Below are 14,037 nucleotides of genomic sequence, written 5' to 3' on the forward strand. Positions count from 1 at the left end.
CGCCTGTAATCCCAACACTTCAGGAGGCCAAAGCAGGCCAATTGTAGGCAACATAGCAAGACCTCATCCCTACTAAAAATACAAAAATTAGCCAGGCGTGGTGACACACACCTGTAGTCCCAGCTACCCAGGAGGCTGAGGCAGGAGGATCCCTTGAGCCCAGGAGTTTGAGGCTGCACTGAGCCATCATGGCACCAGTGGGCTCCAGCATGGGTGACAAAGTGAGACACTGTCTCAAAAAAACAAAAACAAAACAATATCCACAACACAAAGTGTTTGTGTTGGGGATAACTAGAAACAAAAATCTCAAACTCACATGCTTCAGGGGCCAGACAAGTAACCTGTAAGAGAGATGGGGGAGCTCTGCTCAGGGTAAAGTGAACAGCAACTGGGCTGATGAATGTTCTCTGACTCTCAGCAGCAGAAGGTGAGGGTGAGTGAAGGGTGAGCGGGGAGGAGGAGGAAGACTGCAAATCTCATCCCCCAAAACTCATCCCCCAAAATAATTCAGGAACATCACACCCTGGGGCTCAGAACTTTTTTTTTTTTTTTTTAAACAGAGTCTCACTCTATCACCCAGGCTGGAGTACAATGGTGTGATCTCAGCTCACTGCAACCTCCGCCTCCTGGGTTCAAACTATTCTCCTGCCTCAGGCTCCTGAATAGCTGGGACTATAGGTGCGCACCACCATGCCTGGGTAATTTTTGTATTTTTAGTAGAGATGGAGCTTTACCATGTTGGCCAGGCTGGTCTCGAACTCCCAGCCTCTAGTAATCCGTCCACCTTGGCCTCCCAAAGTGCTGGGATTACAGGTGTGAGCCACCGTGCTTGGCCAAGGGGCTCAGAACTCAAGAGTTCAGGAATCTTGGCTTGGAAACAGACACCTAATAGGTCAGAGCAGTCGTACTCTAACTCAGATAGCTCACAACTTCACACCCCTGACACACACTTTCAAACAGCTCACAGATCTCACACTTTGAAGACATACCCCTAAGTAGACCAGAGGCATCACACCCTAGAATAAAGATCCCCTTAATACTTGGTGGTTTTTCAGTATTATTATTATTATTATTGAGATGGAGTCTCGCTCTGTCGCCCAGGCTGGAGTGCAATGGCACCATCTCGGCTCACTGCAACCTCTGCCTCCCGGATTCAAGCGATTCTCCTGACTCAGCCTCCCAAGTAGCTGGGATTACAGGCGCCCGCCACCATGCCTGGCTAATGTTTTCTATTTTTAGTAAAGATAGGGTTTTGCTATGTTGTCCAAGCTGGTCTCGAACTCCTGACCTCAGGTGATCCATGTGCCTTGTCCTCCCAAAGTGCTGGGATTACAGGCATGAACCACCGCACCCAGCCTTCAGTGTTAACAAGAAGTAATCCCTTACACACATCCACCTTAAGCTTTCAATTTTGAGGCCCTGAATTTAACGTCAAAGTCCTTCCATTTGCACCACCTACCTTTGTCACCTCCCACAGTCCTCTAGCCTGTGCCCTCCCATTCCTGTCCCTTGATCTCCAGGCGCTGAGCCAGAGGATTGTCGGGAGGACCCTGGGCAAAGACGCCTACCCTGCCATGCTGCGCCGTCTGCCCTCCAGGCTGCCAGTCAAGATGTGGGGCAGGACTTCGGAGAAACAGGTGAACAAGATGGCCCCTGGGGATCTGGGGCAAGGGTGTTGGCACTGAAGCTGGTCTAGTAACCTGTTTCCCTTCTCTGCGGGCTCCCATTTCCTGTCCTCCTCTCTCCCTTTCTCTTTCAGAGACAAGCAGAGGGCAGCAGAGGCCCATGGAAAGGCCCGGCTCTAAGCCATGGAGGGCCCTGTGCTCAGGTGTGCAGGGCTGGGCTGGGGCTGAGGGCTGGCTCCTCCCCCAGTTTAGCCAGGGACAGGTGGAGAGATACAAAGGTGGTTCACGCAGGGTGCCCCCAAAGCTGTCATGATTAAGGCCATGTGGAAAGAGGCTAGGAAACACAGCACTGACCTTGAGCTTTAGGAGAGGAATTCAGAGGCCCCTGGCAACCTGAAGGGGACCTTGAAGAGGACCCTGTAGGAAGACAGAGCACTTCCCTGTAGAGGAGGCCAAAGGAGGAAGGACATGGTGTTCCGGGCACTCTGACTATAGGGATTTTATATGCTGTGGTGAGAAATAAAATGGATTATATTTTTCTAGAGTGTGTAAAACAGGGCTTGGCACACAGTAAGCCTTGTGTGATTACTATGTCTTTTTTTTTTTTTTTTTTTTTGGAGACCGAGGTTTCCTCTTGTCGCCCAGGGTGGAGTGCAGTGGTGTGACCTCAGGTCACTGCAACCTCTGCCTCCCAGGTTCAAACGATTCTCCTGCCTCAGCCTCCCGAGTAGGGGATTACAGGTGCACGTCACCATGCCCAGCTAATTTTTGTATTTTTAATAGAGACAGGATTTCACCATGTAGGCCAGGCTGGTCTCAAACTCCTGACCTCATGTAATCCACCCACCTTGGCCTCCCAAAGTGCTAGGATTACAGGCGTGAGCCACCGCACCCAGTCCTTTGTGTAATGACTATGTCTTGATCATCATTTTATAAAGCGGCTTTGTAACTTCACCTCCAAGACTCTGCAGGATCCGGACCCTGCCTTGCCCTCCCACTCATCTCTCACTCACTCTTGGGTTCTGAGCCACGCTGGCCTTCCTGTTCTTGAAGACAGCCATCCCTGCTCATCCTTGAATTTGCAAGGATGGAGCTCCGAGTCTGCAAAGCAGGATCTGGGGAGTGAATCTAAGCTGGCAGGGAACTGAATAATGGGAGGAATAGGTGGAGTTTACTTCTAACAGACTATCAAAATGATGCAGATGTGGCCAAAGCAGTGCTTAGATGAAATCTGTAGGTCTAAATGCACAGATCAGAAAAGTAGAAAAGTTGAAAATCAATGACCTGAACTTCCCTATCAAGAAACTGGGAAAAGAATGGCAAGTGGAACCTAAGAAAGTAGAAGGAAGGAAATTATAACAGCAGAAACTGGTGAAATAGAAAGCAAAGATACAATAAAGCCAACAATGCTAAAAGTTGATTCTTTGAACAGATTAATAAAATACTAGTAATGTCTATTTTCTCTCGAGAAATTAAGAAAATATATAGATTGCCAATATCAGGAATGTAAATGGGGTATTGTGACAGATTCTACAGATGTTAGAAGGTTAATAAGGGCTGGGTGCAGTGGTTCATGCCTGTAACCCCAACACTCTGGGAGGCTGAGGAGGGAGGATTGCTTGAGCCCAGGAGTTCAAGACCAGCCTGGGAAACATAGTGAGCCCTCACCTCTACAAAAAAAATGAAAAAAGAAAACAAAAAATAGTTGGGCATGGTGGCACACACCTGTAATCCCAGCTACTAGGGAGGCTGAAGTAGGAGGATTGCTTGAGTCCAGGAGGTTGAGGCTGCAGTGAGCTGTGATCATGCCACCGTGCTCCAGGCTGGGCAACAAAGCAAGACCCCGTCTCAAAAAGGGAATTAAAAAAGAAAGTTAATAAATTTTTTTCAACATACGACTTTATTTTCAATGGAGCCAAAATGTCGGTCATTTTCTCTTTCTGCAGTTCCTATGTCCATGTGGATCTTTTGTATCCACCAGGAGAGCAGAACTCAGCAACTTTGCTAATGCCTCCTCCACTCAGGAAAATAGAATGGTACAGGATTTTTTTTAGCTGGAGCTCAGTGAAATCAATTGTTTAAAATGGGCTGGTTTCAATGGAACTAAACGCAGTGGAATAGAAAATAATAAAATAGCAAAGGGTAGAACAGAATAGAATGGAATCCAATGGAATTGAATCGAACAGAATAGAAATTAGTCAGACTTTGTGCCAAGCACTGTCCCTAGATGTTGCAGTAGATATTTATTTATTGAACAAATATGATTGAACTAGTTGTTTGGGAAAGAGTGGGGAACAAAACAGACAGAAGTCCCTGCTCTTATGAAGCTTACATTCTAGTCAGAGAGACAGGCATTACCATTTGCAAAGGCCCTGAAATGAAAGGTACAAGGGTGGTCCTTATGAGGAACAGGCTAAAGGACAGTGTAGATTGGAGTTCAAGAGCAATGGATGAGGCTGTAGAGATAGAGGGTCATTGTAACTGGAGTCTAGATTTTAACAAGATTATCACACATCATCATCATCATCAATCCTTTTATAGCACTTGATATGTATCAGGCATTGTTCTATGCCCTTAAAAACAGTACTTTTTTAAAACTCTCACAATAATCCTGTATGTATAAAATCATGCTCATTTTATAAAAGGGGAAACCAAGGCACAGAGAAATTAGAGAAATTATTTAAATGTCAATCTGGCTCCAGAATCTTTTTTTTTTTTTTTTTTTTTTTTAAAGATACGGTCTTGCTCTGTCACCCAGGAGTCCGGTTGCGTGATCATAGCTCATTGCAACCTCCGCCTCCCAGGCTCAAGTGATCCTCCCACCTCAGGCCCCCAAGTAACCAGAAGTACACATGAGCGCCCCCCCACCTAGCTAATTTTTGTATTTTTTTGTAGATACAGGGTCTCACTGTGTTGCCCAGGCTGATCTCAAACTCCTAGGTTCAAGGGATCTGCCTGTCTCAGCCTTCCAAAGTGCTGAGATTACAGGTGCCACCACAAGAATCTATTCTTTTAAGCATTATACTCCATTGCCTATAGTGCCAGACCACAGGTGCTTTATAATCCTGTAGCAGAGATACTATAAATATACAAATTACTAAATAATTCAAGTCAAGAGAAAGATCTGATGGGAAGTGTGCTGAGGGCGGGAAAGTGGAAGGTGGGGGTGTGGTCCTCCCTCTGGGTGTCAAGGTGGATCTGTAAACACGCATGCCCAGAAACCTTCATTTCTTCTGAGATGCCCCCTTCTTGTCCTGTTCTCTGTGACTGAAGCTGCAGAATGGGAAAGGAGGGGGCTGGGTAAAACTGGCCAATTCACAGGACTGGGCCTCCTCTATGTCTTGTCACTTCTTGGAAAAGAGATGAATTCTATTTAGGGGAAAACAGGGGAGGGCATTGTCTTGGTCTCCACTCCCCTAATCTTCACTTCTGGAAGAGGAGAAAGGGAACAAGAAGGCCGGGTGCGGTGGCTCACCCCTGTAATCCCAGCACTCTGGGAGGCCGAGGCAGGCAGATCACTTGAGGTCAGGAGTTTGAGTTTAAGACCAGCCTGACCAACATAGTGAAACCCCGTCTCTACTAAAAATACAAAAATTAGCTGGGCATGGTGACACACACCTGTAGTCCCAGCTCCTGAGGAGGCTGAAGCAGGAGAATCGCTTGAAGCCGGGAGGTGGAGGTTGCAGTGAGGTGAGATTGTGCCACTGTCCTCCAGCCTGGGCAACAGAGTGAGACTCTGTCTCAACAAAGAAAAAAAAAAGAAAAGAAAAGAAACGGAACAAGAAAACAGTGGAAAGTGGTCATGGCAGACATGTGGGCTCTCATGAATCCACATATGGGCAGTAAGACTCGTGAGGAGGAAGTAGTGCAATTGGGGAGGTAGGGGGAGGTGGGGAGAAGAAAACACAGGCGTGACAAGTGGCAATGTGGTCTCTTCTGACTTTTTTTTCTTTTTTTAGTCATGGAGGGACAGCAGTCAGACCCCTCCCCCATGTCTTATCCGTAGACTTGACCACATCGTGATGACGGTGAAGAGCATCAAAGACACCACCGTGTTTTATTCCAAGATCCTGGGCATGGAGGTCATGACTTTTAAGGTAACCACTTCCCCAAATGCCAAAATTCAGGTGAGCTAAAATTTGTTGGTAACACTTTAACATATAACTTAACTCTAAAAGGAAAACCACAGGAAATCTGAGAGAAAAATATAAAGAGATCAATAGAGGAGATTTCAAACTCTGAATATTTGGACTTCCAGAGAGAGAATGGAGAAAAAAGAGAGGAGGAAATTATCATAGAAACAATGCAAGATAACTTTGCAGTCTCTACATGGAAAAGGTTAACCAAGTATCCAGCATGTTGACACTTAACATGGATCCTTCTGAAATTATAGAACATCAAACTGAAAAAGTAGATCCTAAGAGCTTTCATAGAGATTAAAAAGTAGATTATCTACAAAGGAAAAACAAACAAACAAATATCAGATTTTCCAAGAGACCAGAGACCAAAAGATAAAAGGACACCTTCAAGATTCTGAGGGGAAAATTTTCCACCTAGAATTCTATGTCCAACCAAACTATTAACCAAAGTTAAATGTAGGGGCCAGGTGCGGTGGCTCATGCCTGTAATCCCAGCACTTTGGGAGGCCGAGGTGGGCGGATCACTTCAGGTCAGGAGTTTGAGACCAGCCTGGCCAACGTGGCAAAAGCCCATCTCTACTAAAAGTACAAAAATTAGCTGTGCATGGTGGTGCACGCCTGTAATCCCAGCTACTTGGGAGGCTGAGGCATGAGAATTGCTTGAGCCTGGGAGGCAGAGGTTGCAGTGAGCTGAGATTGCACTACAGCACTCTAGTCTGAGTGACAGAGCAAGACTGTATCAAAAAAAATCAAACAAACAAAAAGGTAAATGTAGAATAAAAGCATTCTTAGTCATACGAAGTCTTACAAAATTTCCCACTTGCTTTGAAAATTACTTGAGGGTATGCTATATCAAAATGGGGGACTGGCTGGGCACAGTGGCTCACGCCTGTAATCCCAGCACTTTGGGAGGCAGAGGTTGCAGTGAGCCGAGATCGCATCACTGCACTCCAGCCTGGGTGACAGAGCAAGATTCCATCTCAAAAAAAAAAACATTGGATGACTAATTTGGGAATATGGAAGACATGGAAGTCAGGCCACAATGGATCCCAAGAGGAAGATCCCAGAAAGGTACTTAGAGAACAATCAGTCCAGTTTGGAACAGGTGTAAGAAAGACCCCAGGAAAGACAGATCCAAGGGGGAAAAAAAAGAGGTTTCCAGAGATTGAACTATCCTTAAGAATTTGGAATAACTTCAAAAAAGGTAAATGCAGAGAAAGCAAAAAATGCCTTACTAAGATGTGCTTCAGTAAATGAATGGATATATCAACTGTGGCACATCCAGACAATGAAATATCATTCAGTGATAAAAACAAATGGATTATCTGCCAGGTGCAGCGGCTCATGCCTGTAATCCCAACACTTTGGGAGGCTGAGGCGAGTGGATCACCTGAGGTCAGGAGTTTGAGACCAGCCTAGCCAACATGGTGAAACCCCATCTCTACTAAAAATACAAAAATTAGCCAGGCGTGGTGGCGGGCACCTGTAATCCCAGCTACTCGGGAGGCTGAGGCAGGAGAATCACATGAACCCAGGAGGCAGAGGTTGCAGTGAGCCAAGATTGCACCACTACACTCCAGCCTGGGCGACAGAGCAAGACTCCATCTCAAATAGATAAATTAATTAAATAAAATAAATGGACTATCAATCCATGAAAAGACATGGAGGAAATTTAAATGCATATTACTAAGTAAAAGAAGTGGGGGAGGCTGTGCATATGTGGGGGCAAGGTGTATATATCCCTATACCTCCTGTTCAATTTTGCTGTGGACCTAAAATCGCTCTAAAACAATTAAGTACACGTGAACACCCCTCCAACACACACATATAACTTAAATAGAAAGGGCTTGAGGAATTGCAAACAGGAGAAGAAAAATTTTTTTAGACAGGGTCTCGCTCTGTTGCCCAGGCTGGAGTATAGTGGTGCGATCACGGTTCACCGCAGCCTCAACCTCCGAGACTCATGTGCTTCTCTTGCCTCACCCTCCCGAGTAGTTGAGACTGTAGGCACGTGCCACCACACCCAGCCAATTTTTTCTATTTGGCTAAAAATGTTAAATCTAACATGGAACTTTATGCAGAAATGCAGTATTATGCAACATCAGACTGGATGTGTACACAGCAACATGGATGGGTCTTGAAAAGAACGTGCTGAGTGAAAAATGAAGAAACAATCAGGTCTACAGCATGCTACCCTTTACAATACACACACATAAAACAGTGACACACTTTTTACAGCAATTTATGAAAACCAAAGGATACACATCAAACACATTATAATGGTTGCCTAAGGTGGAGATGGGAATAGATAATGAAGAGAAAAAGATAAATAAAACAAGAGATAGTCCTTGTGTGGGCCAATGGTGATAACGAGGTGTATGATGCCTCAACCTCTGTACTTGGACACAATGGAGTGAAATTTCAGAACATTAGGATTAAGAAAAATCCTAAAGCTGCAGTAGTGGAAGATGGATGTATCACCAACCAAAGAATAAAACGCAGATGAACATCAGACTTCTTAACAGCAACACCACATTTGGAGAAGACAATGAAGCAACATATTTAAAAGGCTATGGGAAAATAAGCTGCAACCTACAACTGCACACTGAGCCAAACTATCCTCAAGTCCAAAAGTGAAATAAAGTTGGCCAGACGTGGTGGCTCACGCCTGTAATCCCAACACTTTGGGAGGCTGAGATAGGTGGATCACTTGAGGTCAGGAGTTCGAGACCAGCCTGGACAACATGCTGAAACCCCATCTCTACTAAAACTACAAAAATTAGCCAAGCATGGTGGCTCACACCTGTAGTCCCAGCTACTCGGGAGGCTGAGGCAGGAGAATCACTTGAACTTAGGAGGCGGAGGTTGCAGTGAGCCGAGATCTCGCCACTGCACTCCAGCCTGGGTGACACAGCGAGACTCTGTCTCAAAAAAAAAAAAAAAAAAAAAAAAAAAGTGAAATAAAGTCATTTTCTGATTGAATGGATGTGGTATCATTCATAGTGATATAAAAGAGATAGCAAAAGAAAAAAAGAAATGGCACATGTTGAGAGGTCCAGGAAAGGGAGGATTCATGAAGAACATGGCAGGGCTGTGAGTTAATTTGTAGTTGATCTACAAAAATAAACTTGCAGCCAAGCGTGGTGGCTCAGCCCGCAATCCCAACACTTTTGAGAGGATGAGGCAGGAGGATCGCTTGAGCTCAGGAGTTAGAGTCCAGTCTGGGCAACATACTGAGACTACTGTCTCTACAAAAAAAAAAAAAAAAAAAAAAAAGTTTTATAATTAGCCAGGCATGGTGGTGCGCACCTGTAATGGAATCCCAGCTACTCAGGAGGCTGAGGCAGGAGGATTGCTTGAGACCAGGAGGTCGAGGCTGCAGTGAGCCGTGATTGCACCACTGCATTCCAGTCTGGGTGATAGAACGAGACTCTGTCTCTTAAAAAAAAAAATAAATACACAAAATAAACATGCAAATGGGTTATTTAAAAATTGTTAAGGAGCTAAAAGAGAAACTAAAAATGATAATCAAATTGTATTGGAAGAGGTAGTAATGTGAATGAGCTAAATTCTCATTTATCATAGCAGGGAGGTGATAGGAAATATCTCAAGTTGCTAAATCAAGAAACAGTGGTGCGGCCGGGCACACTGGCTCACATCTGTAATCCCAGCACTTTGGGAGGCCAAGGCGGGGATCACTTGAGCCAGGAGTTCGAGACCAGCCTGGGCAACATGGGGAGACCCGGTCTCTACAAAAAATAAAAAAAATTAGCCAGGCATGGTGGGGTGTGCCTGTGGTCCCCGCTACTCAGAGGCTGAGGTTGCAGGATCACTTGAGCCTGGGAGGTTGAGGCTGCAGTAAGCCTTGATCGCTGCACTGAAGGCTGGGCGACAGAGCAAGACTCTGTCTCAAAAAAAAAAAAAAAAGAGGCCGGGCACAGTGGCTCACACCTGTAATCTCAGCACTTTGGGAGGCTGAGGTGGGCAGATCACCTTAGGTCAGGAGTTTGACACCAGCCTGGCCAACACAGCAAAACGCCATCTGTACTAAAAATATAAAAATTAGCTGGGCATGGTGGCATGCGCCTGTAGTCCCAACTACTCCAGAGGCTGAGGCACAAGAATCACCTGAACCAGGGATGTGGAGGTTGCGGTAAGCCAAAATCGTGCCACTGCACTCCAGCCTGGGCAACAGAGCAAGACTCTGTCTCAAATAATAATAAATAAATAAATAAATAAATAAATAAATAAATAAACAAACAGTGGTGCATCAGTTAGGGACTTTGGAGGCACGTAGGAGAAAACTCAACTAACTAACTGTGGGTTAAACAAGACAAGAGTTTTCTTTTCGTCTCACTGAACAACCAGTCCAGAGGTAGTCAGTCAGGTCATGGGCAGTGGCTAGGAAGCAAGAGGAAGTGAATGAGCAATAAGGGCCAGCGCAGTGGGGTAGGGAGGTTCCCCGAAGCCCCACCCACACCTCTGCCCCCATCTCATTGCCCGGTCCAGCTAACGTGGCCTCCGGACATGCTGGGAAATGTAGGTTTTTAAAGTTGGGTACACAGTTGACCCCACTGAAATTTCTGTTGTGTTTATAAGAAATAAAGGGGAAATGTATACTGGGTAGGCAAATTGCTATCTCTGCCTTGAGTGGTATAAACACTATTTGGAGACATGAAAATAATTTCAAGGAGAAATAAACTCGTATACTTGCCTCTAGGGAATGAGCCTTGAGTGGGGCAAAGGGCTGTTGTGTAGTAGCCCCATTCTAGTTTTTATTTTTTTTAAACCTTGTTGGGATAGGTGGAAAGGCTTCATCTCACACTCATCTTGGAGGTTTAATTCTAGGCTGTTTTCTCTGCCCCTCCCCACCAAGTAGGAAGACCGGAAAGCACTGTGTTTTGGAGACCAGAAATTTAACCTCCACGAGGTGGGAAAGGAATTTGAACCCAAAGCCGCTCACCCAGTTCCTGGCTCCCTGGACATATGTCTGATCACAGAGGTGCCTTTGGAGGAAATGATCCAGCACCTCAAGGTGAGTGGGACTTCTCTTCTTTTTGCAAAAGCTGCTGCAAATGCAGTGAAAACAGAAGAATGACCCAGAGAGGTAACAAGTTTTACCACAACCAGATAATGTCTGCACACAGTTATGTACTATTTTGACTGACAATTTTTTCATGTAAATAAACGTGTTTAAAAAGGAAACTGGGCATCCCCATTGTAAAACAAACAAACAAACAAACAAAACCTACATTTATGCACTTAAATACTTTTTTTTTTGAGACAGAATCTTGCTCTGTCGCCCAGGCTGGAGTGTAGTGGCGTGATCTCGGCTCACTGCAACCTCCACCACCCGGGTTCAAGCGATTCTCCTGCCTCAGCCTCCCAAGTTGCTGGTACTACAGGCGCGTGCCACCACACCTGGCTAATTTTTGTAGTTTTAGTAGAGACGGGGTTTCACCACATTGGCCAGGCTGGTCTCAAACTCCTGACCTCAAGGGCTCCGCCCACCTCGGCCTCCCAAAGTGCTGGCATTACAGGCATGAGGCACGTGCCCAGCCCTAAATACATTTATATAAAAAGAAAATGTTCATCCAAGTACATGAAAAACCCATTATATCTTGGCATAAAGGAAAAGTAACTGTAAAAACCAACAGCTATGAAAGCATAACAATGTCATTAGATTCTAGCCACTTCCGTTCCCTGTACTCCCTGGCCCTGACATTACAAAGGGAGATATGGCAGGTGGTTAAAGAGATACTAAGAACTTGTTAGCATCCACCTTCCTTGTGTAAAAAGAAGGACGGAAAGAAGATTGGAGAGGGAATAATTTCTGATTTGTTGTTATTTAATCCAGTGTCTCTGTAATACTTAAAATGATGTCATCTAGAAGAGGCATTGGTTGGGCACGGTCACTCACGCCTGTAATCCCAGCACTTTGGGAGGCTGAAGTGGGAGGATCATTTGGGCCAGGAGTTCCAGACCAGCCTGGGCAACATAGTGAGAGCCCATCTCTTAAAAAAAAATAAAGTAGCCAGGCGTGGTAGTGCATGCCCGTAATCCTAGCTATTCAAGAGGGTGAAGTGGGAGGATCACTTGAGCCCAGGAGGTGGAGGCTACAGTGAGCTATGATCACGCCACTGCACTCCAGCCTGGGTGATACAGCAAGACCCTGCCTCTAAAAAATTAAAATAAGGCCGGGGCACAGTGGCTCGTGCCTGTAATCCCAGTGCTTTAGGAGGCCAAGGAGGGAGGATCACTTGAACCCAGGAATTTGACACCAGCCTGGGTAACATGGCGAGACCCTGTGTCTACATAAAATAGAAAAAAAAATAGCTGGACGTGGTGGTGTGTACCTGTAGTCTCAGCTACTTGGGAGGCTAAGAGGTGGGAGGATCGTTTGAGCCCAGGTTGAGGCTGTAGTGAGCTGTGATCGCACCACTGCATTCTAGTCAGGGTGACAGGGCAAGGCCCTATCTCTACAATAAATAAATAAAAGGGGTATTAGTTTCCCTTTTGCAGAACACGGATTGAGGTCTTATATATATTCTGTGCAAATAACCTAGACTCCTTCTTTGGGAAGCGTCAGTGAAAAAGACTGGTTTGGAAGTAAAATTGGTGAAGCATAGAGGTTAAGAGTATGGTCGTTGACCCAGACTGCCTAGGTTCGAATTCTGGTTCTGCCACTTACTAGATAATACTAGGTACTATTATCCTTCCCATTTTAAAGATGAGGAGACCGAGGTACAGGGTAGTTAGGTACTGTGCCAAAGGCCATATAGCTGATAAGTGGCTGGAACGGAGTGATGGAGGGGAGGATGGTAGGAGATGAGGTCAGAAAGATACAGCGGTGTTCTAAGGTCTTCTAGGCCACTATAAGGAATTAAATTTTACAGGCCAGGCGCAGTGGCTCATGCCTGTAATTCCAGCACTTTAGGAGGCTGAGGCAGGCAGATCACTTGAGGTCAGGAGTTCGAGACCAGCCTGGGCAGCACAGCAAGAACTCGTCTCTACAAAAAATAGCTGGGCATGGTGGCATGCACCTGTAATCCCAGCTACTCAGGAGGCTGAGGTGGGAGAATTGCTTGAGCCTAGGAGGCAGCGGAGGTTGCAGTGAGCTGAGATCTCACCACTGCACTCCAGCCTGGGTGATGGAGCGAGACTCTGTCTCAAAAAAAAAAAAAAAAAAAAAAAAGGAATTAAATTTTGGTCTCACACACAGACTTTGACGAATGACTTTTGTCTTTTCTTCCCACCTCAGGCTTGTGATGTCCCTATTGAGGAGGGGCCAGTCCCCAGAACAGGGGCAAAAGGGCCTATTATGTCCATCTACTTCCGAGACCCCGACAGAAATCTGATTGAGGTGTCCAACTACATCTCCTCGTGATGGAGGCTGGACCTCCTCCGTTCTGTCCCCCTTGATGTCGCCCTCTCCTTTCCTTCCTGCAAACCCTCACCCAGGCCCAGAGATCTCCGAGGACTGAGGACTTAGGCACTTCACACATCCTGCTGAGGGGGGACCCAAGACAGGTTTGGGACCAAACCTACACATCTGTATGTCATCAAAGCTGGCCTAATAAATGCATAACCTCTCAATGAATATGGGGTCTTCGTTATTGTATTGGCGCCATGCATGGGTGTTTATGTAGGGTGTGAGATCTCTGAGCTGTTCAGTCGGAGGCCTGACCAGGGTATGACACCTCTGAGCACCGAATCTAGGGTCATCACCTCGGGATTCAAGGCCCCTGACAGATTTCTCCTTGTCAGTGACGCCATCGTCTTCATCCTTTCCTAACTTTTCTCACTCCTCCAGCTGCTGCCTGCTGTTTCCTCCATTCCTGGGCCTCGCAGAATCCCAGAATCTCTCATTCCCATCAGACCTTCCAGGACCAGCACCAGGCGATACTACCTCTTTCAGGAGAGCCTTCTCTAGTCTTACTCTCAGGATATTTAGCACTTTCTACCTTTGGATCTAGTAGATCAAAGAATTCGAGACCAGCCTGGGCAACATAGTGAGACCCCCCACCTCCACAAAATAAATAAATAAATAAGCCAAATCATCTCAATTGAAGCATAGCTTGTGGCAGGTTAGGCGGGACAAGGTCAAATTTCCTCTGTTTCTGTCCCCCCTCCACCATTTAGTCAACTAAAATACGTATGTTAAGCACCTACTATGTGCCAGGCCCTGTTCCAGGCACTGGAGAGACAGCATTGAGCAAAAGAGATAAGCATACCCCTGTTGGTGGAGTTGCCATTCTAGTGGGAGAGAAAGA

At 45.9% G+C, this 14,037-nt stretch overlaps 1 protein-coding gene across 4 annotated transcripts; it reads left to right on the plus strand.

Annotated features, from left to right (window-relative positions):
* Nucleotides 1–1,530: 1,530 nt before the first annotated feature.
* GLOD5 (glyoxalase domain containing 5) lies at nt 1,531–13,364 on the plus strand. 4 transcript variants are annotated; one of them, XM_054470608.2, is made up of 5 exons: nt 1,537–1,637; nt 1,760–1,828; nt 5,585–5,752; nt 10,644–10,799; nt 13,026–13,358. In XM_054470608.2, exons 1-5 carry the CDS (start codon nt 1,575–1,577, stop codon nt 13,149–13,151), a joined length of 582 nt encoding a protein of 193 aa, XP_054326583.1. In that variant the 5' UTR covers nt 1,537–1,574; the 3' UTR covers nt 13,152–13,358. The 4 variants fall into 4 exon arrangements, with proteins under 4 accessions (XP_054326586.1, XP_054326583.1, XP_054326584.1 ...); XM_054470609.2 differs by having other exon boundaries at nt 5,585–5,722; nt 13,026–13,342; XM_054470611.1 differs by lacking the exon at nt 1,760–1,828 and having other exon boundaries at nt 1,531–1,637; nt 5,585–5,722; nt 13,026–13,364.
* The last annotated feature ends 673 nt before the right edge of the window (nt 13,365–14,037 follow it).

This window comes from Pongo pygmaeus, chromosome X (assembly GCF_028885625.2).
Source record: "Pongo pygmaeus isolate AG05252 chromosome X, NHGRI_mPonPyg2-v2.0_pri, whole genome shotgun sequence".
NCBI classification, from domain to species: domain Eukaryota; kingdom Metazoa; phylum Chordata; class Mammalia; order Primates; family Hominidae; genus Pongo; species Pongo pygmaeus.

Excerpts from the sequence above, each read along its gene's own strand:
- GLOD5 (XM_054470608.2), top strand. The coding sequence starts at position 1,575 with ATGCTGCGCCGTCTGCCCTCCAGGCTGCCAGTCAAGATGTGGGGCAGG. Across the intron at positions 5,753-10,643 it reads CCCCAAATGCCAAAATTCAG|GAAGACCGGAAAGCACTGTG; the intron begins GTGAGCTAAAAT and ends CCCACCAAGTAG. Across the intron at positions 10,800-13,025 it reads AAATGATCCAGCACCTCAAG|GCTTGTGATGTCCCTATTGA; the intron begins GTGAGTGGGACT and ends TTCCCACCTCAG.